General features: G+C 38.4%; 2 protein-coding genes across 3 annotated transcripts; one reads left to right on the top strand and one right to left on the bottom strand.

Moving 5' to 3' along the window:
* Positions 1–779: 779 nt before the first annotated feature.
* On the top strand, positions 780–23191 carry LOC108603756. 2 transcript variants are annotated; one of them, XM_017992835.1, is made up of 4 exons: positions 780–1004; positions 1415–2085; positions 21566–21623; positions 21710–23191. In XM_017992835.1, exons 2-4 carry the CDS (start codon positions 1786–1788, stop codon positions 21823–21825), a joined length of 474 nt encoding a protein of 157 aa, XP_017848324.1. In that variant the 5' UTR covers positions 780–1004; positions 1415–1785; the 3' UTR covers positions 21826–23191. The 2 variants fall into 2 exon arrangements, with proteins under 2 accessions (XP_017848324.1, XP_017848323.1); XM_017992834.1 differs by having other exon boundaries at positions 780–1028.
* LOC108603754 lies at positions 12781–18190 on the bottom strand. The gene is made up of 4 exons (XM_017992832.1): positions 17371–18190; positions 17158–17312; positions 16019–16226; positions 12781–15966 (listed from the first exon to the last, which is right to left on the bottom strand). The coding sequence occupies exons 1-4, from the start codon at positions 17885–17887 to the stop codon at positions 12986–12988; spliced, it is 3861 nt and encodes a 1286-aa protein (XP_017848321.1). The 5' UTR covers positions 17888–18190; the 3' UTR covers positions 12781–12985.
* Positions 23192–24547: the final 1356 nt, after the last annotated feature.

The following is a 24547-nucleotide window of genomic DNA, read 5'->3' as shown; positions in this document are numbered from 1 at the left end:
GAAGTGCTAAAGTACCGCATTTGACGGGCCACTCAGATTTACAATTATATATGGCTATAACGTATACTTTATTTATATTCTATGATGATAACATTGTCACCAATAAGCATTTTTCAATTTTATTTTTAATTATCTCTAATATGCATTTTGTTGTACACACAGCAGAAGATGAGGTGCTTGCCGCTAAAATTCAACTACGATTGCCGATTAATAGTCACTCTTATTAGCCGGCCTCCACATTTATGTATTTATCCGAATTTTGATTTGTATCCGGCTATCCGTTTCCTAACATGTGAGTGTAGGCAGAACTGTTAAATTTTGAGTATATGTATGTAGGTAAATATTAATTTCATTGCTTAGTGTTCTAATAAATATAAAGATATTTTTAGAATATGGACTTTACTCTCGAATATTTAGAAAATGAAGGCAATATACAATTAAAATAGATATTAGCTGATGATCAAATTTTGAAATAAACATCAATAACTTGCCCAGTGAGCAAGCGCACTTGACATTAACTGAGGTATATAATCCAAATGAAAGTGTGAGTTAACCATTTCTTATATAATTAATCATGAATAGACCGATAATAAATATGATAACCACGTTACTTTTTAGCTTAATGTATGAACTAGAATAGCTTCACAAATTGTTTTAATGCTGTTACATCTTGGCCTACATCAGCCTAACATTTTCTGTTAAATCCAAGCACTCTGTTATGCATAGCTTTAGTTTGTCTTTCAGTTCGTATTTTGAATTCGAAGCGTTTGGCCGTTTAAAAAATTTAAATTAAGCTTCATAAGCATTGAAATTCAATTGTGCGATCATTGATAACTTCAGCATTGAAGATATTTTGGTTAAGCGCTGAAATTTGACCACTAGACCATTCAGGTGTCGTTTGCGTATTATGCTCGGCGACGCTTGCGCCGCCAACAGTCGGAAACTTACGTTCAAACGCGTCACACGTTTTAAGCGGACGAATCATCTTTTTAGGAGTAACATAAGTAAAGTGTGGTATTTTTGAATTGGTAAACAGCAAAAGAAAAGTGCTTAAGTGTTTAACATTAAGCATATTTTCCCAAACTACATAACAAATCATACCAGGCAGTAATACTATTTCCATATTATTTATGACATGTGCTTGAAAATCTCGTTAATTCACTGTTATGCTGATTATCATTCTTTTGCTCTCTGATTTGAGCGCACATAAAAGGTCAACAAATGCTCTTCATACTTTTAAACATGCTGCACATTCGTTGAAACAATTAAAACAATTTTTTAATTGGCCTGCATGAGCAGCATCGGCAACGAATACGTAATATTCGCTTAAAATGAAATACTGAGCACTTCTAGATAACCTACTAAATGTTATAGTTTGGCCTCACTTTAACACACTTTCATGGTAATTTTTCAGATGAAATCAAAGCTTTGTAGCACGTTAAAAGGCAATGAGTTTGATTTTTAAGTGCTTGGTTGCAAGTTGTGCGGCCAATTAGAGAATACATTGTTCAAGTTAAATAAATAAAAGATTTCGAATGCAGTTGTGATTTTTTTGCATTTCAAATTAAAAACGAATAACTCTTTATAGCAAACCACAAAAGCAAACTATTGAATAATTGAGGAACAATTTAAAAAGCAAGCAATTTTTACGGCATACCCATAAACACCAACAACAATAACAGCAATAACATAGTACAACAAATTTTGAAAAGCTTTAATTTGGTGAGTGCACATCACGTTCGGTTGTGTGCATCTGGTGCTTTGTGTCAAAGGTCAGAAACTCATATGAAAATGTCGCGAAAGGCAACGAGATTCGTCAACTCTACTGCCAGCATCAAGCTGCCACCAAGCTCGAAGGCTAGCAGAACTGCATATGCTTCTCCTGGGACACTGATGACGCTGCTGCTCTTGTCCGCTATTTTGATTTGCGGCTCCAGCTTTGGTCTTGTCGAGGGCCTCAAGTGCTACATGTGCGGGCAGTACAACGAAGGTGTGGGCTCTATAACGCCATGCACAAACTATTCCAAGGAAATCGAGCATCTCTATCTGAAAGAGTGCACCAAGAAGAGCGAGAAATACTGTGTGGTAAGTGTGTCTCGGCTTAAGATTGTAAGCCAATGTCTGCGTAAAGCACTTAAAAATTAGACTAAGTATAGTTGAGGCCTTGCCATTACTTATGCCAAGTTGTGCCATCTACTACTGAGCTTAAGTTTTGTTAGTAAAAGGCGGCAGCTGTCTGCCAATTTCAATTACATAGTTTTGTGGTCTCAAACTGGCAAAGATTATGCTATGCTCGATTGTCACGAAATTTGCCTATGTCTAAGTGTGTGTATTTGTGTTTGTATGAGTGTGGGCGTGGCTGCAGCACAATTTGTGCATGAATTTCAACATATTGTGTGCGCTCGCCTCTGCACGACAGTATCGAGCACTTAACGAGCTTGCAACCAGTTACGCGTTCACATCACGCATCAAGCAGTTTCTTGTTTCGGGCTTTTGGTAATTATTAAAAATTTAACACCTACTTGCCATGCACAGTTGCATGTGTGCAGACAAACTACGCAAATTGTGGCACGTTTTGTCTAAGGGTTACAGATGCTTAAGGTGTTTGGTTATGAAACCGAAAGATGAAACAAAAAACTTTCATAAAAGTTGTTGTAAAGAAAGTTTAACTCTTGGCGTATTCAAAGACCTTGCAACCCTTTTTGATTGTTATCCCAACTCATTCTTTATGCATGGATCTGGGCGTCGCAGCGTCTGCTTGATTATTGCAATTAATTTGGCGCATTAATGGCAGGAGGCGCACTTAATTAGCCTCATCATTAATATACGGTAGCTGACCATAAAATAAAGTGAAACGAGCTTTCCCCAAAAAGTAGGCAATGCAAAATATTCGGCACCACAAGCGTTTGTTGAAATATTAACAAAGAACCTTAACAAACACATCTTCATAAAATTAAATACGCTGTTTGCAATCAGTTTCCAGATTTTTTCGGCCAACAACTTTAAGGCCAAAACTACATTTGTAGTCCGTGTTAATAATTTATCGGAATTGCTGGACAGCCACAGCATATTTCTTATGCAAACAACATTGAATGCATAATTTAGACTTTCAATAATGAGCTGCAAGAGACACACAGGCATACGCATTTACACATATAGTAAGCACACACATATGGCATGCCTCTGGGAAGCAAACAAAGGCGCTATTGTAGAGACAGCCTCACAGAGGCTCAAGCACGTAAACAAATACGAAACAACAATACAAAAAACAGCAGAGGAGCAAACGATGGCAAACAACAAATAGACCGCTTATGTAGTGTGTGTGTGTGTGAGTGTGTGTGAGCGGCTCTAACCCTTGACCTCACGCAAACAACAAAGTAGCAGCAGTTGGGGTCTACGGTGGACGCAGCAAAGCAACACCGAAAGCACGTAATATTTCTATTTTTCACTCTTGCTTTTTATTTGCATTTGTATTTTTTTTGTAATTTACGCTAGCTGTCTAAATACGCGCTTCCTTTGCCTTAAAACCAAAAGACCCAAAAAAAAAAACTGTTGGCGCAATCGACGCCAAACAAACAATGGCCAAAACGTTATCAGCTTGCCAGAACGCGTTTGTTTAGCGGTCCAACAACCGCTAAATAACAGCGATAACCACAGCCAAACAACAAGAAAAACAACTATAATTTTTAGTTTCTGACAACTGAAAAATTGTTTTGTCTTTCATATTGTGGGTCGACCTAAAATACTCATTAACATATTTTTACTGAATGTGGGTGGATATGAGAGTCTATGGTAAAAGGGTATGCAGGAGTTAATTCCTATGATAAAATAGGCTCCAGATAATGTAAAATTTAAGGATTAGCTATGCTTATCTGTTTATCTTTTATCTGTTTATGTTATGTTCGAGTTACGGCTATGCTAAGCTATGCTTTAAAATTGTAAAATTGTTTTGTCTTTCATATTGTGGGTCGACCTAAAATACTCATTAAGATATAATGTAAGGGTATGTAGGAGTTAATTTCAATGATAAAATAGGCAACAGGAAATGTTAAATTTAAGGATTAGCTATGACAGGCTTCTTTACTTATGTTATGTTAGGCTAAAGTTACGACTATGCGTAAGTTATGCTTTACTGCTAATTTTGTCTCAGTGTAAATACATATACTCCAACTCTTGTTCATATTTGTGAGCATGATTACAGTAGACAGTGCGCACATGCGACTTTACAATTTGTGTATAAACTTTGGCACTGACAGTCTCTGGCATTGTTGGTTTTTTTGCCACGCATAAGTTGGCCGCATGCCAAGTCGGTTAAAGCAGTTAGAATTTAAAAAACGCACATGTGTGATAGTTGCTAAGGAAACAAATTGTAATATATTTATGCCTATTAATTATTTTTTATTTGGTATTACAAATGCATCGAGCTCACGACAACGTTGCTCATAGTATTTTATAACCAATTGCGGTATATATTCATAAGCTTCCTCGGCTGGCACCAGCTCCGCTTGATCGAGACACTTGAATTTAATGAGGAACGTAATTTTGCCCGCACAATCAGTGGCACTCAATATGGCCAGTGGATCGTAGCCACATTCGAAGACGTTATTCTTTAGGAGCGCTTCATCACATTTGAATCTCTTTGCCAAGCGTTCATAGTTCTCATTCGCTTCCAGTTCAAGTTTGCGTTTCGCATTGTTCTCAGCATATTGCAGTTCGAACTCGTGAACTAAATCCTTGCAGCTTAAGTTGTCTGCCCGCTCCCAGGTATTGTCCGTCTCTGGAAAATCCAACCATTTGACGAAATATTCCAATCTATTATGACATTTGCGACGATCGAGTATACGCTCAACTATATATTCGCGATCCAGATTTACATCCGCCAAGCTGTCGTCGCTTGTGTAAAGCTCTTCAGCTGCTGCCACTTGCATATCTAAGGAAGTCAAACTATCGGTATCCGTGTCGGTAAAGTCGTCGTCAAGTGGACTCATTTTGAATAAATTTTAGAATCTCAACTCTTATAGCAAACTGAAGCTAGCAACTGAATTTCTATAGCACAAATATTGGAGAGATGTGTATATGACGCTAAAAGCTAAGGCTGCTGCTCTAAGTGTTTTTACTGAAATATTCTGATGCTTAGCACTGATGTGGCGTAATTGATAAGATGGCGGGACACACACACATACATACACACACACATAAAACATATACATGTGGCGAGAGAGAAAGAGCCTATGTGTATGGTAAGTCCTTAGACAAACACAGAGACAACGCGGCAGGCACTCAATTAAGAAAACAATGCCAGCCGAGATTCTGAGTCAATTGAGTTTTTGTTTTCTTTGCCTGGCAGTCATTTTTGCTTTATCCCTTAACCATATACATTTAAATATCCACCTACACATACAAACTGTGCCCTTTAGCCCACATTCTCAAGCAAAACTCAAGTTATTAGTAATTTAGCACTGAACTCCTTCTCGTGTTTCGACAGTTGTTTGCTTAGCTTTTTATCAGCTACGCCTTAGCTGTTAATTGTTCGCTATTATGCCTAACTTGAAGCTGGTTATGGCGCAATGCTGGTTAAATATTTGTGCAAGCATATTGCCACTGCGCCGCCAGTATATGGAATTTACTTTGCTCTAGTTACGCTTTGAGTTGTCAAGTAGACATTTTGCATTTGATTATTTAAAATTCAAATTATTTTGCAGCTGACAATAGCATTTATTAGCAGCAACGCAGCAGCCAACACAGACATGGGTTTGGCTATGCAAATTTGAACATTTCTTTTAGCTGTACTCAAGACAAGGATGTGCAGATGTGCTCTTGTTGATAAAGGTCTCGCTCAGAGAGACAGACAGACAGACAGACAGACAGATAGAGAGTCAGTCAGTCAGTCAGTCACTGTGGCAACTTGTGCGATTAGGCAATGACGTAGCAGTGTCAAAGCCACTTTGTTAGCCCATTGAGCAGCCATAAAAATGGAAGCATAATTTATAGCTTGAAGTTTATATAATTTCTCTGAGGCATGCGAGGCGTGGCGTGGCGTGGAGTGGAGTGGAGAGTACAGGTCAGAGCAGACAATTGCCGTGGCACCAATAAAATATATTGTGTGTATAAGTTGAGCGTACGCAATACGGTGCGAAAACTTAATGAAAAATGATGCTGCCACTGCTACTGCTGCTGTTGCTGCCCCCCAATGTGGCAAGCAGTCGCACAGCTGCGTCTGACTAATAAGTTAAGGGTACAAACGAGAGCAGCAGGGCACAAAAAAACTTGGAAATATAATTTTGTTTTTGTGTGTCACAACAGCTACTCAAATTTTGCCACGTATATATGCATAGATATAGATATACATACCAAAGTAGGCAACAAAGTTTGCTGCCAGAACGGATATCCTTAGTATGCTAGCATAAAAACTTGCTGAACTTGGTTTTTTTTCTCTTTTTTGTTGCGCTCGCTGCAAAGCAAACGAAAAATTGATTCTATATTAGTTTTCTGTTCTTTTTTTTTTTCATCTCATTTTGCTGTCAAGCCTGCCGGCAAATTGTTGGCTTCCGCTGCGCGGAAATCATGGCGTATACGTAACGTGGCATCGCTGCCAGTCTGTCGATTATTAATTGACTAAGCGACACTTGGTGGCTATCATTACCCAGCCGCTGGCCTTGATGCTTTTTGCACTTTGCATAATAATTTATACAAATCAACGCGCCAAGTCAAATTTATATATTTGTGGCATGCAACGCCATCAATCATCGCGTCCCATAGCTGCCACCTCTAATGATGAGTATGCACAAATTGAAACTTTCAAAGTTTGCTGCAAGTTTTCTTTATTAGCTTGTTATGTTTTTGTAGCTAAAGCAATTATGCTGATGGCTTACAACATTTAAAAAAATTACAGATGCATTTATAAAATGCTTACACTTCATAGTTTTTTTTTTTAATTACGGCCAACGCTTGCGACTAATTCGTTTAGTTGACAACAAGTTACAGCCAAAGAACTCATCGTCATGCTGTCAAAACTTTTTTCATTTTCCTTTTTTCGGCCTATAGGGTAAAGGCGGCAGCGCATAAAAGCGCTTAAAAGCGCAAACCGTTTTAGCGCCGCCCCAAACACACAAGAACAAACACACACACACACACACACGCAGGATTAAAATTGTCAAAGAGCTGCACACTTTTAAAGTTTAAAGCTGCTGATACTAAAAGATTTTTAGACTCTGTAGAATAAAAATGGCATAGATGTCTTGTAGATTAGTAGAGTAAATTCAAGCTTATTTAGTCTCAAGCTGACGTGGATATGAACTCCCGTTTAGCGGACATTTCGGTCCACAAGCAACATTTTTGTTAAGGATAACGATCAATTAGCATCGTTAGCATAGAGTCAATTGTACATATCTGAATTGTATGTGCTGCTTTTTATGTACAGCGTCTTGTACTGTCATTTGTGCCCATCTCTGCTCATCAAGGTGTCTAACTGGCAATAAACAGGCTTGCAGTGCAGCTCTCCTCTACAGTTGAAGTGTCTTTGGTCTTTGGCACACTTAGCGCATGTTCGCAAATGACATTTTGGCATATATTCGAGATCTTTGCGCTTTAAAGTAACAGCTGTCAACTGTTTGGAATGGCTTTCAATTGAAGCAGCTGCTTCAGGGCTTTAGTACGTGGATTGTTGTATGTGGTTGGCCAGGCTCATGTGTCTCTGTATGGACGGACGGACGGACAGACTGAGTACTTAGTATGGCCTCTTGTCTAGGTATCTGTAACCGTTTGTTTGGCTTTTGAATTTCGCGCACGTTTGTTGTTGCTTTTCAGCAGCCATCAGGTGCCAGCACACACACACACACACACACACACACACACGGACTTGAAACAATCAAAGGCATGTTGACGTTCAATTTAGCCGCTGTTGATTTGTGTCGTCAGTTCTTTTTTGGCCCTGGTCACATGTCCGAGGTCGCTGGCGTTCTTTTTTGGGGATTTTCTGTTGCCGTGGCTTGGCAGTTACGCAACCACTTTGTGTACACAATTTTCCAGCTTTCTCTATTTCTTACTCCCTCTTTGGCTACCTCTCCCACTTACGCTATGTTGTTGTGCTCGTGTTTTTGTCGGCGTCAGGCTTTTTCATCCGGCCAACAGTTCCCCAAAAAAACAGCAGCAGAAAAATGTTTACCGTGATTTATGGCGCGGAATTTTCGTTTACGTGGCTGCTTTACGCTGCTCTGTCTGCAGCTGCAGCATTGCATCTTAGCTGTTGTCTCCATGACCTCTTTCACCTGGATTTGTAAAGCGAAACAACATCCGGTTATAAACATGATGGCGGAGTTAAGCACTTCAAAGCAAAGCCGGACTTGAAAAGCTTTTAAATTATAATTCCAGTTCCGCCAACTGTCTAATTTATAGGATTTTGTCCATCCTACCACTGTCAATGGCAGCAAAGTTCTGAAATAGACAAATGATTTAGGTGCTCACCAAATCTATAAAAACTTGCTAACTGAAATTTATGTATGTGAAATGCTGGATAAAGTTTGCTGCTAAATTGAAGCCTAAATTTAAATTGTAAATAACAAATTGAGTACAAAATGCATGCAGTTGACAAAAAATATGAGCAACGTGACACATTTAAGCTTTTGAAAGCATTTTGTATAATGACAATTTGCATGCCAAGCCGGCAATATAAAAAAAGTAATACAATAAATTACACATACGCAGTGTTGTAGCGCAGCTGCGTCATAATCGTGTCGTGAAGTATGCTTTTATATATTGTGTGTGAAAAGAAGAATGCGTATGTATGTGGGGCCATTATATTCTTCTCTTGCTGTTTTATGCCGCTGCGGCTTAATGAACTTCAAGCTCACTTGTCTAAGGCAGCGCACGACGGATTTATGACTTGGCCAAAACTGCAGTCATGGCACCCTATAACTTGAGCAGCTGACCTTGTCCTGCTATTGATTGTGTTTGTTTGCCCACCTGCTTTACTGCACTTGAATGTTGTGCACTTCATTAAAAATCATAATAAAAACAAGATAAAATGTATGCAAGCTTAATTAATTTTAACGAGACTGCTGTGGCACAAACAAGAACAATGACAATGATAGCTATGCTGACAAACAAGTGTTGTTAAATATATATATATATATATATATATATATATATATATACATATATATGTTATACAGAGCCAAGTGGTTTTCTGTGTTTTGTTGGCCATAGCCAGCGGCTACGGTATAAAATATAAAACATGTGCTCTAACGACGCTTAACGCTGGCAAAGTTTCACCGATTTGTCTAGTTAATTTGTGCAATACACAGAGAGAATAAGTAGGCAGTAATCGGGTCATTCTATAAGTTGTGCTAAAATATAAAGTCGATGTGTAGTTTTCATAAACAAATTTATTAGGAGCTTGGCGTATAATGGCCTTGAAAGGCTTTTGATTTACAGTTTGCATAAAATTTGTGCGAAATAAAATTATTTATTATACATCTACATATTGTATACAAGTTATAATGTGCTGAGCTACGAATAGAGCCACATTAAATGGTCTGCAGATGGAAAATTTCTGTCGTAAATCACATTTCACACACAGACACACACACACACACACACTCGTATGCAGATATATCTGGGTGTAGACTGTGACACTCGTTAATTTCAACGCTTAAATGCCACACACACCTCTCTTGTTTGTTTCTGTTTGCCTGCCAGTTAACGCTTATTCTCTCATTTTCGTAATCTGCAAAAGTTTTCGTTTCCCTTGTTATTGCTGCTTTTTTTTTATATATATCGAAACTGTTGTCTGCCTGCTGGTTAATGTGCGTAATTATAGCTTATCTGCGAAAGTGTTGCAACACTTTTAATGAGGCCCATTTGCAGCAACGTTGTTATGGCTATTTTGAATGCCATTTATTGTGTCATTTTTAATAATAACAATAAACTTAGTGCAACAATAGTTTGTTTCAATTTTAATTCGACTTCTGCTTGTGTATTCATTGTCGTTAAACTTTTGCCATTCTAGTTGAACAATGGCATTTAATTAGCACCAAGTTGTATGCACTTGCTGCCAATTTGTAGCTACTTTTGTTTGCTGGGCCAAGTTAACCAACGTCTGAAACTTTTGAGCTAAAGGTAAATACAATATTAATTTTGATTCTTTGTTGAAATTTTTGCAACAAACTTCAGCACAAGTTGTGGTCGTGTGTGTTTATTATGCAAAGCAATCAAAAGCTAAAGCCAAATTCGTATACTTAATATGTGGCTTTTGCTAAATAAATGGCAATCAATCTGTTGTGCTGATTGATGCACAATCCAATTTTAGCAAACAAAGCAAGTGCAAGTGTTAACTGATAGTTTGAGGCTATAATTTATGGCCACAGTTAAATAATATTTAATTTTGCCTCGAACTATTTGAGACTTAAAAGTAAAAGTTGAGCTCAGTTCAGCTAATGTGACCCAAGGTAATTAATTTTCGTTTGGCCGTCCCTTTTGTCGGCGCACAAATCCAGCTGCAAAATAATGTATTGTAAACAAGGCTATTTATTATGCGTAGCCATCAATTAATTGGTCAAGGGTTTTTGGACGCTAGTAGGCTGAGCATGTTTATCGATTCTAATAACAGTAACGAACTTTGCATCAAGCAGTCCAGCCATTTGCTTAATAAATTGTTCTATATTCGTTTTCGTACGCAATGGTGTCCAAAAGAAGTCAAATATTCTATTGGACCTCGATGTTCACGATTTTGATCAGTATTACAATAATTTCCATATTCTCTGGCTATCATCATGAGTTGACAAAGTTTAAGACAATGTTGGTTGCATTATTTGCTGTGCTCATCTTTCAATATATGTTGGCCGATCCAGTGCAATTTACCTTGTTGTCAATTGATGCCTCCTGCTGGCGGCCGGAGCAGCAAAAGTTCGTCACCGATCACGAGGCCACCTATCAGACACGCCTACAATACTTGCAGTTGAGACTGCGGGCCTTACAATCGCAGCTTCGGATACCAGAAAAACATCGCAATGAGAACACCAATGAAGTTTATAGGTCTTTTTGTCATGATATTATGCTATATGGGCAATATTTCCTGCTGATGATTGTGCTAGTGTTTATGACCTGCGATGAGTATTTGTATTATACAACCCGAAATCTGGAGGGTATTTTCAATAGAAACAATACAATTTCTATGGGCCTAAAGGACGTCGATCACATAACAGAACTGTATGGCTATATGGAATCCACGCTGGTAAATGTGTTTAACCAGGGCGAGCATCAAGACTTTATACACGCGCCTTATTTCAAACTGTTGGGCAGCGTGCAGATTCGCCAGATGCGGCTCACCGAACAACTCTATGGCATGCGCGTGCCGTCATTATCAAATCAAAAGTATATGCCCGAATGGAAGTTACCCTACAAAGAGCTGCCCTATGCGAAAAGCTATTGGCGCATCTACTCACCCTGGGTGCCAGCAGTTGATAGCGGTCAAAGGTCCCTTCACGTCACCTTTAAGCATAACGAATTCTATCGCTCCTACCCAGGCGAGGGCTACGTAACGCTTCTTGCTCGCACCCAGCAGAACAGCAGGCGTGTGCTGGAATATTTGCGCGACTACAAATGGTTCACCTATAACACCTCGTGCGTTTATATTGAATTTACGCTATACAGCGTTGATGCCAATCTGTTCAATGAGTGCACGTTGCGCTTGGAGCAGACGCCGTTTGGCAGCCTTATACTCTATGCAGCGGTGGATAGTCTGAGATTATTGGACGGTCTGGATCAGAGGTCGCTGTCAGACTTGCTGATACTGCTGATTTATACCATATGCTTTATAGAGTTCTTCAGAGCATTGTGCGTCAAGCTGTGGTATTCACCAACTCATTTCATGAGCTCTTGGGACAAGCTTGATCTGATCATCTTTGTCTTAAACATCAGCCTGGCGGTGCTATACGTTGTGCACAGCCTCATGATGAGCGTTATGCTCAAGCGCATTGAAGCTGCCAGTAAAATGGAATACTTTAACTTCAAGCAGGTCACCTATGTGCATCGGGTAACCCGCGTCATCGTTGGCTTAATGCTGGCCCTTACCACGCTGCGGCTATGGAAAACCTTCCAGTTCTTTAGCGCTTTTCAGCTTTTCACACGCACGCTTTACCTCGCTTGGCGCGCTGTGGCCAGCACTGCCATTGTTATATTCATATTCCTGATTGCCTTTGCTATGTCCATTTCGATTATAAATGGCAACAACAGCAACTTGTTCAATGAGCTCAACAAGAGCGTTATCACCTGCATGTGCTTGGTACTGGGCTTTGCCGTCGGCATTGAACCCGAAGAACTCTTCTATGGCGGCGAAGTAGTGGGAATCATTCAATATACCACCTTAACCTTTATCATGTCGGTCATGCTCATCAATGTGTTTATATCGCTGATCAATGATTACTTTACGACGGCCAAGGAACAGCGCGACATTACAGGTGTACGCGAAATTAATATTGTAGAATTCTTATTAATCGAACATGCGGTGCGTGTGCGTTGCTTCCGGCTCTTTCGCTGCTTTCACAAAAGGTACAAATCGCGTAATCGCACTGTTGCGGAGAATATAGCCATCGATTTGGCTGCACTGCAATTGTACAGAGAGCGGACCAAAAAATTTGAAATGTATAATATTAAGAAAAAGATCACGCAGGCTGATGTCGAATTGGAGATAAAGGAGTTTAAGTGGCAGCAAGAGCAAATGTACACCATGGCTGCCATCATGAACACCCAAATGCAACTACTTGATCTTTTGCTTTAAGCTAAAATTCCGCATTCTTAGCTTGAGAATAACATGCCTGCAGATCTGTCGCTGCCTTGACACAAAATGCAAGCTTAGCTTTTGCACCTCCTTGCCTCTAATATTATCGATACTTAAACACCTAGAAACTTATAGATATTTTTACCCATGACTGTTTCACCTACTACGAGTAATACCAATATATTTATAGATTATCTAATCAAAGTACTTTCACTCGTATGCACCCACTATGTGCGTAAAGAAGGCTTGCACCAGCAGGGTGACAAAATAACATAGGAGCGCTAGTGCCAGAAATTCCGAAGTGGATGTCTCATCGTGACGATGCTTGTAGCTGTAGTAGTTGGCTTTGTTTGTAGTACGATAATAGCAGAAAACAATGGTGACCGTGACAAACAGTTTGCATGTCCAGACGCAGGTGCGCTCGAATAAGTTCCAGCTCTGGTCGGTGAGACGCCAAGGACCCAATAAGGGCTGCAACAGAAACCAGTTTGTGTAATACATGCGCGTGTAGTAGCGAAACTTGTTGAAGAAGAATTTGCAGCAATTTTGGCTCTGGGTTTGATCTAAATTTTTGAGATCTTCCGGATACGAAGATAGGATTATCTTTTGCTTATCTCCTATCCACTTGTGTACGATAAATGTATAGCTGACATCGCGTCGAAGGTCGTCCAGCTGTATGGACTGACAGTACCAGGTTGGGTAGCGACCGGAATTATCATGGCTTATGGTGATAGTGCAGGGTAGTTGCAATTTTTCATCGCTTAAGCGCATCATGCAGGAGGTGTTTCGGCACAGCTGTGGAAACAACGGATCCTGATAGATCACAACCTTGTAGCGGCCGAGCGCAGAATGAAAATCCATCTTTACATTCGCCGTGGTAAAGGCCGTTACCATGCCGCCCGTGCGCACATGTAAGATAATGTTTTGCGTACTAAAAGCTTCCTGATCGTCATTCGTTTTGATAACGCGTATCAAATTCTTCTTCTTGTGATTTCGAAGCAACGTGCCCATAATAAGTAGGAAGAGTCCGAACAGGCACAGCACTATGTTGAAAACCACACAGCCCACATTGAGTGGAAGATGGGCGTCGGTTATGTGTCGATGACGGCCTTCTTGCAGCGAAAATGGCTTGACCGGAAACTCCTTAGCAGCAAATATAGACATGTGCTTAATGAGACACTTGGAGTACGTCGGAATTTGATCAAAATTCATGGGATAGCAATGCTTGCGTAGCCAACTTGGCTCAACGCGCATATTATCCCACAAGAGGCACTCCTGTGCGCTTGCGCGGAAAGTAAATGTGACATATGGATCGAATAGATTCATTTTATAAATGGCTATGTAGACCACGCCGTCGACCTGGCAGCGATTCTTTAAAATTATGGTCGTATTCTGCCCGCCCTTGGGTACATAACAGCTATCGATCAGCAGTTTTGGCCATGTGGGTATCGTGTTCATGGTAATTAAGACGCGCAGTCCGGCGGATGCGTTGACAAACTTGACCAACAGATTCACCTGACCCTCCAGCCGATGTTTATAGACACGCATATTGTCGTACAAATAGTCCGATCTGTCAAACAGTGTGTTTTTTTTATTTTGTTTGAGTTCCAGAAGAAATGCCTCATCAGTTTGCATATTGTGGGTTTGCTCTAGGTTGCGGTTCTTGCCAAATAAGTTGATCATAAACACACCGGTCGAGGGGGGCCAGGGGTCTGGTGCCCACCAGAATATATTGTTATAGAAGCACCAGGTAGTGACGAATAAGTTTGGTGTTTTGAAACGCGTTTGAAGCGCATCTACTGTGCTGAGCGGCACATGGAAAATGCAATTATTGTCCTTATTCTTGGGCTTATGTTCAATGTGCGAGAACTGCTCAAACAGTTGATACTTGAGACTAACGTTCTGAGATAAATAGACAAAGGGCTCTTCGACTTGCATAACATACATGGCCTCCAAACCAATGTTGTGAAACAGCATAAACACCAAATACATTGTTGTAATAAAACGACTGATGCGTATTGAAACAGTCGGATCGAACCGTTCCCAGTCCAGGTATTCTTCGCTGAGGGGATCATCAAAATCTCTGCGCATGATCTCTTGGTGCGTTATCTCTATATTATCCCGCATGCCATAGCTAACAAAGTCCGTTAGCAAACTGCTCACGTGCGTGCACATGTCCACCGTCATATCCCTGATTTCTGTATCTTCTATCACAAAATCAAGGCCAACCAGTGCACGCTTTAGTGGGGCCTGTAAAACTAATGCCACCTCGTTGGTCATGGGCGCCAGCCGCTGCACCATTGTATACGCCACGCTTACCATGTTGGCAACTTCCAAAAAGGAGTGTATTTCGTCTTGCTTTAGAGTTTGGTAAACCGTCTGTACAACCTCACGATCGGTTGCTGTGGCTGCAATTCTTTGCAGTATACAGAACGCCTCTTGTCTGCGACCTGCCGCAAATAGATTGGCCAGATTATGTTTTTCCAAAAACTGCTCGACTTGAGCTGCATTTTTTGGCAGCTCCAAGGGATCGACTGTGAAACTAAGCTCCGACCTGACGCAAGATTCCAGTCTGCCACAAATGTTTATAACCAACTTATCATTGCCATTCAAATATAAAAACGTTTCACCACCATATATGTGCTCCTCATAAATATCAGCGTATTTGAAACTATATAGCAATGGCTCTTGCTGTGGCGCTTCAAAGCCAGTGCATTCGATTTGAAACTTGGTCTGGCATTCCGCACCAGAAGTTGGCTCCATAACACACTGGCCGGCGACTGGCGCGGGCAGCTTTTGCAGCTTGAGCTCAGCGTACTCTGTGGTTCTGCGCGAATTGACAGTCACTGCCACCACCAGCTCACCGTCCACGCTAGCATCCAGCATCTTTATAAAGTGCGATTTGTTTTGCTGCGCATCGACGCCGTTTAATGTCCAAGTGTAGCTCAAGGGTATATAACAAGATACACAAGACACATCCACATGCAGCATTGCGTTCGGGGTGTACATATTATTGTGACAGTTTGTTACGCACTCTATGTCCACGCCCACATGCCTTGCGTCGCCCACAGCTTCAACAATCTGCGTTGCCTTGCTGCTGCGCCCTCCAATCTGCCTATTAACAACCTCTAGTGTTATGAGCTTTGTGGCACCGATGCTCAGATAGTTGCTTGATAAATTATAGAGTGCAGCTGCAACAATGGTAAATTAGCTTAATAATTATCGAAACTTGTTAACACTTACAGTCGCTCTGGTAGCTTAAACGCTGCTTATTGGCCCCATCGAGCTCGCTTATATACCAACTAAAGAGCAGCTGCTGCTCACTGGTCTCATATGCCGGCTCCTCACTCCTCGAACCATCAAGCATTAGATATTGCCCCGCTTTGACTTTCCTGCGATGACCGCCTTTTATACAAGCAACAACACTTCCTGCTGTTACTTTCAAATAGCACTGTAATGACTATACGTTAGTGAAATAAAATATATAGGTATAAATAAGATTTATTTGTTGGCTCTTGATATTTTTTAAAATATCTTTTTCTCGATATTCAAGCTTTTGAAATCAATAATAATATCAATTAAAATATCAAAGACATTTTGTTTATTTTATACATTTTTACTGTAAATGATAAAAAAAAAGAATTAATTAAAATTAAAAATTCTACAATTCTCATCTTATTTCCTGGTGTTACTAACTAACTAAAGTAAGATCTCAGGAGTTGAATCACTCTGAATTTGCAGTATCAATGTATTTACAATAAAAGATTGCATTTGTTTATAAGACCACGGTAAATTTGTTAACGCACTCGGCCCACTTTTTTTTTTAGTTGTTGTCCTATAACATAGTATAACTAATTATTGAGACTTTATGCTTTTTTTTCCTTTTCTTATAATTTAAAATATTTTATTTTGTTCGTAATACGGTCACATCAAATTTACTGTTTATTTGTGGAAAGCATATAGTTTATTCTATAAAATAGGTTTAGGTGATTTATAATTTTATATACTGAAAATCGCAAAACTTTGGCAAAAAGGAAATATAAAGTTGATAAATTTGAATGCGCGGCTACAAGACGACACGAGCTTATAATAAGTTGCATTTGTTTTTATTTTGATGATTATCTAATTTTTGTTACTTTTGTTTATAGACTGACATTTTTTATTAATAATGTGAAGTTGATTTTTTCTTTGGAATTTTGGAAGCCTTTCAAGGTGATTTCTGAAGCCTAATTTTCTCTAAAATTCGTTTGGTTTCCGCAAAATGCTATAGAAACATTTAGGTTATCCGTAAATTCGTGATATAACGTTTGGTATTAAAAATTCTTAAAGAACATATAGAATGCTCTTGTTTTTTTTTGTTTCAAAAATGTTTGTACCCTTACCCTTGTGTGTGTCCACGGATTGTTCTGTTCCCTTAAGGAAAATTTGAGAGTAAGCAACATTGTGGGATAATTCTTAATCAGCTCATTATACCATAATTTATAACGTGGTATCTTGATCAGCAGGTCAGTGCTTTCTTCCGACTTAAAATAGCTTACTGCCAAGAGAAGATGCTCGCATGAGTGCCTATGTCAGCTGAAGGTTCCAGAACTCACCTTGGCTATCGTGGCTTAACGCTTGCCACATTGTTGTAAATTTCTTGTCATTGGATGAGCAACGGTGCTCCACTATAGCTTGTATATTGGTGAAATACTGTATATTCACTATCCGAGGCTTTTCCGGATTCATGCATTGTCGAAACACAACTTTGGGTATACAAGTTGTTGCTCTAAGTTGCACCACATGCACCTTGAGTGCTAGAGTTTGCCGTTGTCGCTTGTTTGTAGTATTATCCAAGGAGTCTATGGTTATATTCAAGGTATTTTCACCCAGTGTGTAATACTCTGTCGGAAAAACAAAGTACTGCGCCTTACTATAAGGCGCTCTCATATGCCGGCGTATGCCAAGATGCTGCAGCTCCGTCGTTAGATCTTTGGTCTTATTGGGTGCAGCAGCTAGACGCAGCTGTGCTATCATATAAGTGGGCGTTGATATGCTCAGCTGCAAGGGAGCGGCTCCCAGCTCTTCGAAGCTTAGCACTAGCCGCTCTTTGTTGCCGTAGATGGCGCGCATGTTGTAGCTACATATGAGCTTGGTAGCTCTTATGCTTTCGATTCTGGCGCTGCGCGTGTCCGGCTCATTGCATACGATTTGGCCTACGTAGTGCTGGCAGCTCTCTTTGTTGGCGCATGTATTATGCTCGGTTAGGCAAAGATTCCTGACCCGCTCGCAGTATGTTCCTTCAAATGCCTCCGCATAGCAACGGCACTTGGGCTTATCAGACACAATGCTGCACTCTCCCGCATAGTTGCAATACTCAGCTGAGCATGTTTCCGTCAAAGCGCAGTGAGGCAGCAACAGTAGCAGCAACAGCAGCAGTTTTACTTTAAAATATTGTTTTAACATTGTTTTCTAGTTATATTTAACTAACGCTTGCTACGAGGCAAACAACAATTAAAGCCTTTTAGTTGTATATTGGTTTCAAGTCTAAGCTTACTTTTGTGCCTTGCATATTTGGAAAGCAACGATAACAATACAGTAAGCCAGGCCATTATTAACTGTAAATGGTTGACAGTTGCCATTATTATCGTTGATAGCCTTGCGCTTGCCACATGTGTCTACTGCATGGCAAACAGTTAACTTTTATTTGAACAATAGCACTAGGCAACAAACAATATACTTGAGAGATCTCTTTTTTTTAAATTATTGTAGCCATGAAAACGAATTTAAAAATAGACTTGATTGGCACCATTTTGTTTTTGAATTTTGTAATATGAATAATCCACTAGTATTTACATAAGTATTGATTTAGAAAAAGTGGACAAAATCCATTGATGAATTAAAAAATTATGTGTGCTTTGAAACTTGATTCAGTTAAAAAAAAAGTTACATCATTACAAGACGTTGGGGGATTTCAAAAACTTATTTGAAAAAATAATTTTAAATCGACTTGGGGAAAAAAAGAGTTCAAAATGTATATTCGTATTGATTACGAATTGATAAAGAAATTTTATAAAAAACTGTTCGTAAGTAGAAAAGTATTTGAGTTTGTTGGCTGGTGTAATAGCACAAGTTTGAATATTTTGGTATTACAAATTAAAATTGCCTGCAGCTGTGTGTACAATTTGAATAAAGCAAAACTTTAGTTTTAATTGCTGCTCTAAGCAAAGTCAAATCTGTGTATTGCATTACGTATACGCCATGGCTACAGGCAGCGCATTTTTTATGCAAAACTTCATTGATGTTGGACTTGTTAGTGTGTGGGTGTGTTACAACAAATTGCACTCGTAAAGTATTTTTGCTATATTTGGCCCCAAATGGAAACTGTCGGCTCGGCTGGCTGGCTGACAGGCTGGCTGGCTGGCTGGCTGGCTGCTGGTTTGGGCTTTGCCACTATTTGAAAGTGCATCAGCGCACACACATAGAAAATCAAATTTCAGGCATTCTTTTGGGCTTGGGGTTTGCTACATTGATGGAATTGCATTTGATAATGGAGCGCCAGGCAGCGCAGCAGCAGCATCAGAAAAGAGAGGCAAAGAGACTGCCGAGCCACACTCTACACAAGCACAAGAACTGTTTGCTATGTGTGCTCTGAGTGTGGCAACTGAAGCATAAACTCAAGGCTACTTTCCCTCTTCCTTTCTTGCTGTTGCTTGGCCGCCCGAAAAAAAACACCTGCAACAAAAAGAGTGCAGAAATAATTTAAAATCATGCTTAAAGGCGACACTAGACAAGCACAAAGGACTTTGCAGCCAGCCTGGATTGGATGCCTTTGTGTACTACGCCTGCACACAAGCAGTTATCGATCGCGTTGTACACACATATTTTGTGTATAACATATATTTTATAAGTGCAAATCAAATAAATTAGAAAATTTAGAGAATAAATTTGAGCTCAGGCGGCCCAAACTTTTTATAGTATTGATTTATCAAATTTAATGGATGGAAATTGTGCAAAATGATGCATAAATTGACGCACAGACATGCATAAACACGTATCTGGGCTTTTCACCTGAGAGTGTGTGTGTGTGGGTGGGTGTGCAGTCAACTTAACCTCTGCTTAACCTGCTGCCATTATCGAATCGTCCTCGTTGCGTGCCGTGTAGCTCTTGATGCCAGCACAAATTGCTGAAGGACTACGATGCCTTGATGATGATGTAAATGCCACTCTCGTCCTTAATGCTCACCATCATATGCTGTCTCCAAGACGCTGACTGCACGCTTTCATTTGCGTCAACATTTGTAAAATTTCCCTGCTTGGTAATGCCAGCCAGCTGCTTAACGTTGCCCCTATTTTAAGGTTTATCTGTCTCTCTGTCCCTCTGTCGCTTCTAATTTGCGTACGCACAAGCAGTGCTGATATCATCAGCATTCATCAGTTGTATAAATCAAAGTGACTCACTGATTAAGTTGACTCGAGTAGAAAATTTAAGCTCAGCAAGGCTTCAATTTAAAAGGCAACTGCATAATTCTGCCATTTGGGTCACAAGGGCCATTAAAACAGTTACCGCATTAACCTGCATAAACAATGAGCTGCTAATGTCGCTCTGTTCTCTTTGCTGCCAGCTGCTCACCGTGACACTCATATGCAATGTAAAATCTCGAGCCAGCAGCCAAAGTTGTTAAGTGCTATACGAGGCAACAATTCCATTGCGTCCTGCAATGCGGATTCTCTCTTACGGCAATTGTGCATTGTCTGCCTAGGCGCCTAGGCGTAAACGTAATCGATTAAGCGGGTTAAGAGCTTTATAAGCTGCCAGGGCATACACACACACACACACACACACACACACACATAAGCAGCCTGTGGCAAACATATGTTCTGTTGTGCTTACGAGTATCGTTGTGGTTTTGTTGCTGCTGCTGCTGCTGCAGGTGCATTGTTGTTGTGGTTAAATAATAACACTTGCGCTTTATGTGGCCCCCATTGATGCACGTTAAGTACTTGACTTCCGACTACTGCTGTTGCATAGGGCTGAGCTTAGTTTATAATCTGTTGCAAGTAATTCAATTCCATTGCAAAGTGTTTCGCATTGTTAACTCTCAAAACTTAATTCTTCATCAATTAAAATTGCAGTTTTCTGCAGAGCGTCAATTAAATATTTGGCTTTAGCCACATAAATTATTAAATTGCATTATACTAATGATAAATACGCCTATATGGTTGAATATACCATATTTAATTTGCAATAATTAGTATGGCAAATTAAGTGCAAAATTAATTACCTAAACCGCAGCGGAAAATTATATTAAATGCTTTAATACGAATTTACAGCAAAAAACCACAAATAACTCAACTGACATGTGACATACTCATTAAAATAATAAAGTGTCTCTTAACCTCGCTAATTATATTGATACGTACGCTGTTCTTACGATAAAAATGCTTTGAGTTCATTCATTTCCATTTTTATACTCTGTACAAACATTTACAATGCATGCCCCATTATATAAAACTGCTACATAGCTACAGGGTCTAACACGGTCGGCTATCGATATATTTTTGTTTAAAATCAATGACATGCTCTTTGAAACTCAAGCCAAACTCTATTGACAATAATTGCAATTAAAATGTACACAGACTAATTTAATATAATGAACGCGCTATGTTCATGAACATAGCAAACAAATAAATATTTAAGCCAACAAACGCCAATGCTGACAAAATGGATTTATTTTGTCATTTAATTAACTTTTTTTTAATTAAATTTGCATGCAGCATTTAATATAAATTCCTTTATTTGCATTGCAGAAATATGTCAGCGAATTGTCAATTGTGCGAGATTGCGCCACCGAGTGTGCAGAGAAGGGTAAGCATTCATATATGTACATAGATATGATATACGATTTATTATATGCAACATGCATATACTTTATAATTTCTTTATGGCTGCAGACATTTGGGAAACTCAAACCTACTGCTGCAAGGAAGATGGCTGCAACTCCGGCGGCACTTTGGAGTACTCCATTGTTTTATTAACCTTGCCTATTTTAAGTTATATAGCCTGGTGAATTAGAAGCTGCTGTCCGCGTTTATCTAGTTACTCATCATACTTACGTTTGAGCTCATGCACCAATTGTAGCTTTTTATTATAATTTACAAGAGTTTTTAACGTTATTAACAATGGGACCTAACCTAAACACAAAGTACTTTGCAACAAAATTGTGCCAAAAAATTGTGGTACTGTAAATTTGTTATCAAAACTCATGCGTTTAGTTGATCACCTTAACTGTCTTCCCAGCAAAAACAAAATAAATAAAATAATGATAACAAATTAATGTTGGATATATAAACATTCATCAGAAATATAAGCTGTGGTAAAAGCTCTGCCAAAAATTAATGTGAATTGATAATTGAATGTTACAGATAAGCTAAAAATATCCAAAACGTATTTAGAAATGATTCATTGTGAAAATAATTGTAAAGCTCAAATATTAATTCAATTACCCTCAGATTAAAACGCATAGAACAATTGTAAATGTTTTGTGTAAGACTCTGGCTACTTTCGCAAGTAGATAAACTATTAAATCACGATAAATAGCTAAACAAAAAAAAAAGAAAAGATTTATTAAGATGGTTCACAGAACGCTGTGTAGAAATTAATTTGATTAGTAGCTGATGTTCAATGATGCAAAATAAAAATACGGGCAACTTCAAATGTACGCAACGTTCATCAGCCATAGCCAGAATATTTTCTCAAGTTATAGACCGAGAGTTACGCTTAATATTTCTAACAAACAGTTGTTTTATTTAAAATGTTAACAACACCTTTTTGTAGCTGTATATTACACAAAAATCAAAGTCACAGTAAGTATAATTTTGGGGTCTGTGATTTTGTTTTTTGCTCATGTAATATTTATATTTGTATCTGTTACTTCTGTTTTCTAGAACAAGCTAAGCAAAAGTTTGTTTGTTACTCTAACTTTAGCTTAGCTTTTAATAAACGATTCACTAAATATATATACTATACAAAATTATTAATGGCATTATAACAGAATAAAAGCTCATATGTAATTTTAAGGTGGTGCGAATTAATTAATAACAAATACAATTAATTCTAAGGCAACTCTGCATAGTTTTCACTTAACTGTACATGAAAATTTTAAATTATAATTAAATTTAACACTAGTTTTATTCCAAGAATGAATACAATTAGTCAGGTACAGCAATTCGGCATGTATTTACATACATATATACAATTATATTCAATAGTTAACAGCCCAAGCATAAATACTATGGAAACAAAAGCGAGTTTTTTAGCTACATTTATTGCAAAACTTTAGTAGTATATCGAACGTTTTAGTAATGCAAAATGTAAAAATTATACAGCTCTAACTAACTAATAGCGCACTTAATGCATTTCCATTTTTTATTTATATGCAACAAAAAAGTATAAATAATAACAAAAAATTATAATATTCATAAATATTTATAAGCGACAAAATAATGTACTAACTTATTTAATGCGTTTTACCTAACTGTATTTAAACAACATAATTTTGCAAAAAGGCTTCAATACAATTAAAGCAATGCGAACCATCTAAAGTTAGTTTCTTTATACTAATGCTTGTAATCTAAGCTCTAAACATTTTGTTAGCTTGCGATGGCATTTACTTGGGTTGGCATTACAAAAATAATTAACAATTCAATTTTAAATTTTATTTAGCAACAAATATAATCCAAATATTTTGCGTGTTTGTCAACCATAAACATAATACGCAAATTTACCAAAGAGAAACACAAAAATTCTAGTAGTAACAAACATAATTGTAATTGGTAAAAATTCAAACAAATAAATACAAAAAAAAACAAAACAATCTTTTGCGTATTTATTTTGACAAGGCATAATGGAGAAGCATTGCTCAAGTGATGGTAGTTTCGATGCACAAAGCAAGAAAATATTAGAAAGTTTGTATGAAATAGTAGGCTATTATACTAAAGTTCTTATACATAGGGGGCAGGAGGTGTCTATGATAATTATTCTTGATTATATAAATTACTGAAGGGACTTTTATTTTTATTTTTTGTTTTGTCTTATTTATTGCTTAAGTTGGCGAGCGCATTAAAATCTGCGAGACCCTAAGGATTCAATGTCCTGGCAACCTCTCTGCTCCGTTCTCAGCCTTGAGATGCGTGATTCCTTTCACTTAACCCAAAATCAGTATCTTAGATTGTTTTGATATAATTTAGCTATAGTATATAGCATTATTTATTTCCTTACTTAATGCCAAAAATGGACAGTCAATGATAAATAAAAATGAAAATTACAAAAAATTTTTAGAACTAACAAAAATATATTTTTAAAACTCAACTATATTTGGAGAACTAATACTTTTTGCAAGGATTATGAAAAGCAAAGATAATAAATACTCATTGGTGTTAATTATTAATAGTAAAGTTAGAAAAAAGAATATAACCTTTTCTAATCCAGGCAGACTACTCGTTGGGGCACATCCAAGGAGTAGTAGTAGTACAAATATTGAGAGATAATGGGACAAATTTGCGGTAAAAAATAGTTTCACTCAACAAAAATGTGGAGTCAATTTCAGCATTTAATCATAAGCATAACCCCGATCATAATCCGACGGTCAGCTACTTAATTAATACAAGTCAAATCAAAGCATCGTAGATCAAACATAAGAGCCTTATTCAAATCGGTCGAACATGAGATATACTTATAAAGTAATTGGTTGTGTAAGGGTCATCAAATTCTTTTGTCCATCGTTTAATAAA

Source organism: Drosophila busckii, chromosome 3R (assembly GCF_011750605.1).
Source record: "Drosophila busckii strain San Diego stock center, stock number 13000-0081.31 chromosome 3R, ASM1175060v1, whole genome shotgun sequence".
Classification (NCBI taxonomy): domain Eukaryota; kingdom Metazoa; phylum Arthropoda; class Insecta; order Diptera; family Drosophilidae; genus Drosophila; species Drosophila busckii.
The sequence above is the reverse complement of the archived record's forward strand: the minus strand, read 5'-3'. Positions and strand labels throughout refer to the sequence as shown.

Coding starts and splice junctions, on each gene's coding strand:
- LOC108603756 (XM_017992835.1), top strand. CDS start 1,786: ATGAAAATGTCGCGAAAGGCAACGAGATTCGTCAACTCTACTGCCAGC. Junction 2,086..21,565: donor AGAGCGAGAAATACTGTGTG/GTAAGTGTGTCT, acceptor TTTGCATTGCAG/AAATATGTCAGCGAATTGTC. Junction 21,624..21,709: donor CACCGAGTGTGCAGAGAAGG/GTAAGCATTCAT, acceptor TTATGGCTGCAG/ACATTTGGGAAACTCAAACC.
- LOC108603754 (XM_017992832.1), bottom strand. CDS start 17,887: ATGCGCGCCATCTACGGCAACAAAGAGCGGCTAGTGCTAAGCTTCGAA. Junction 17,313..17,370: donor GTTAAGCCACGATAGCCAAG/GTGAGTTCTGGA, acceptor TTCTCTTGGCAG/TAAGCTATTTTAAGTCGGAA. Junction 16,227..17,157: donor ATCCGTGGACACACACAAGG/GTAAGGGTACAA, acceptor TAGTCATTACAG/TGCTATTTGAAAGTAACAGC.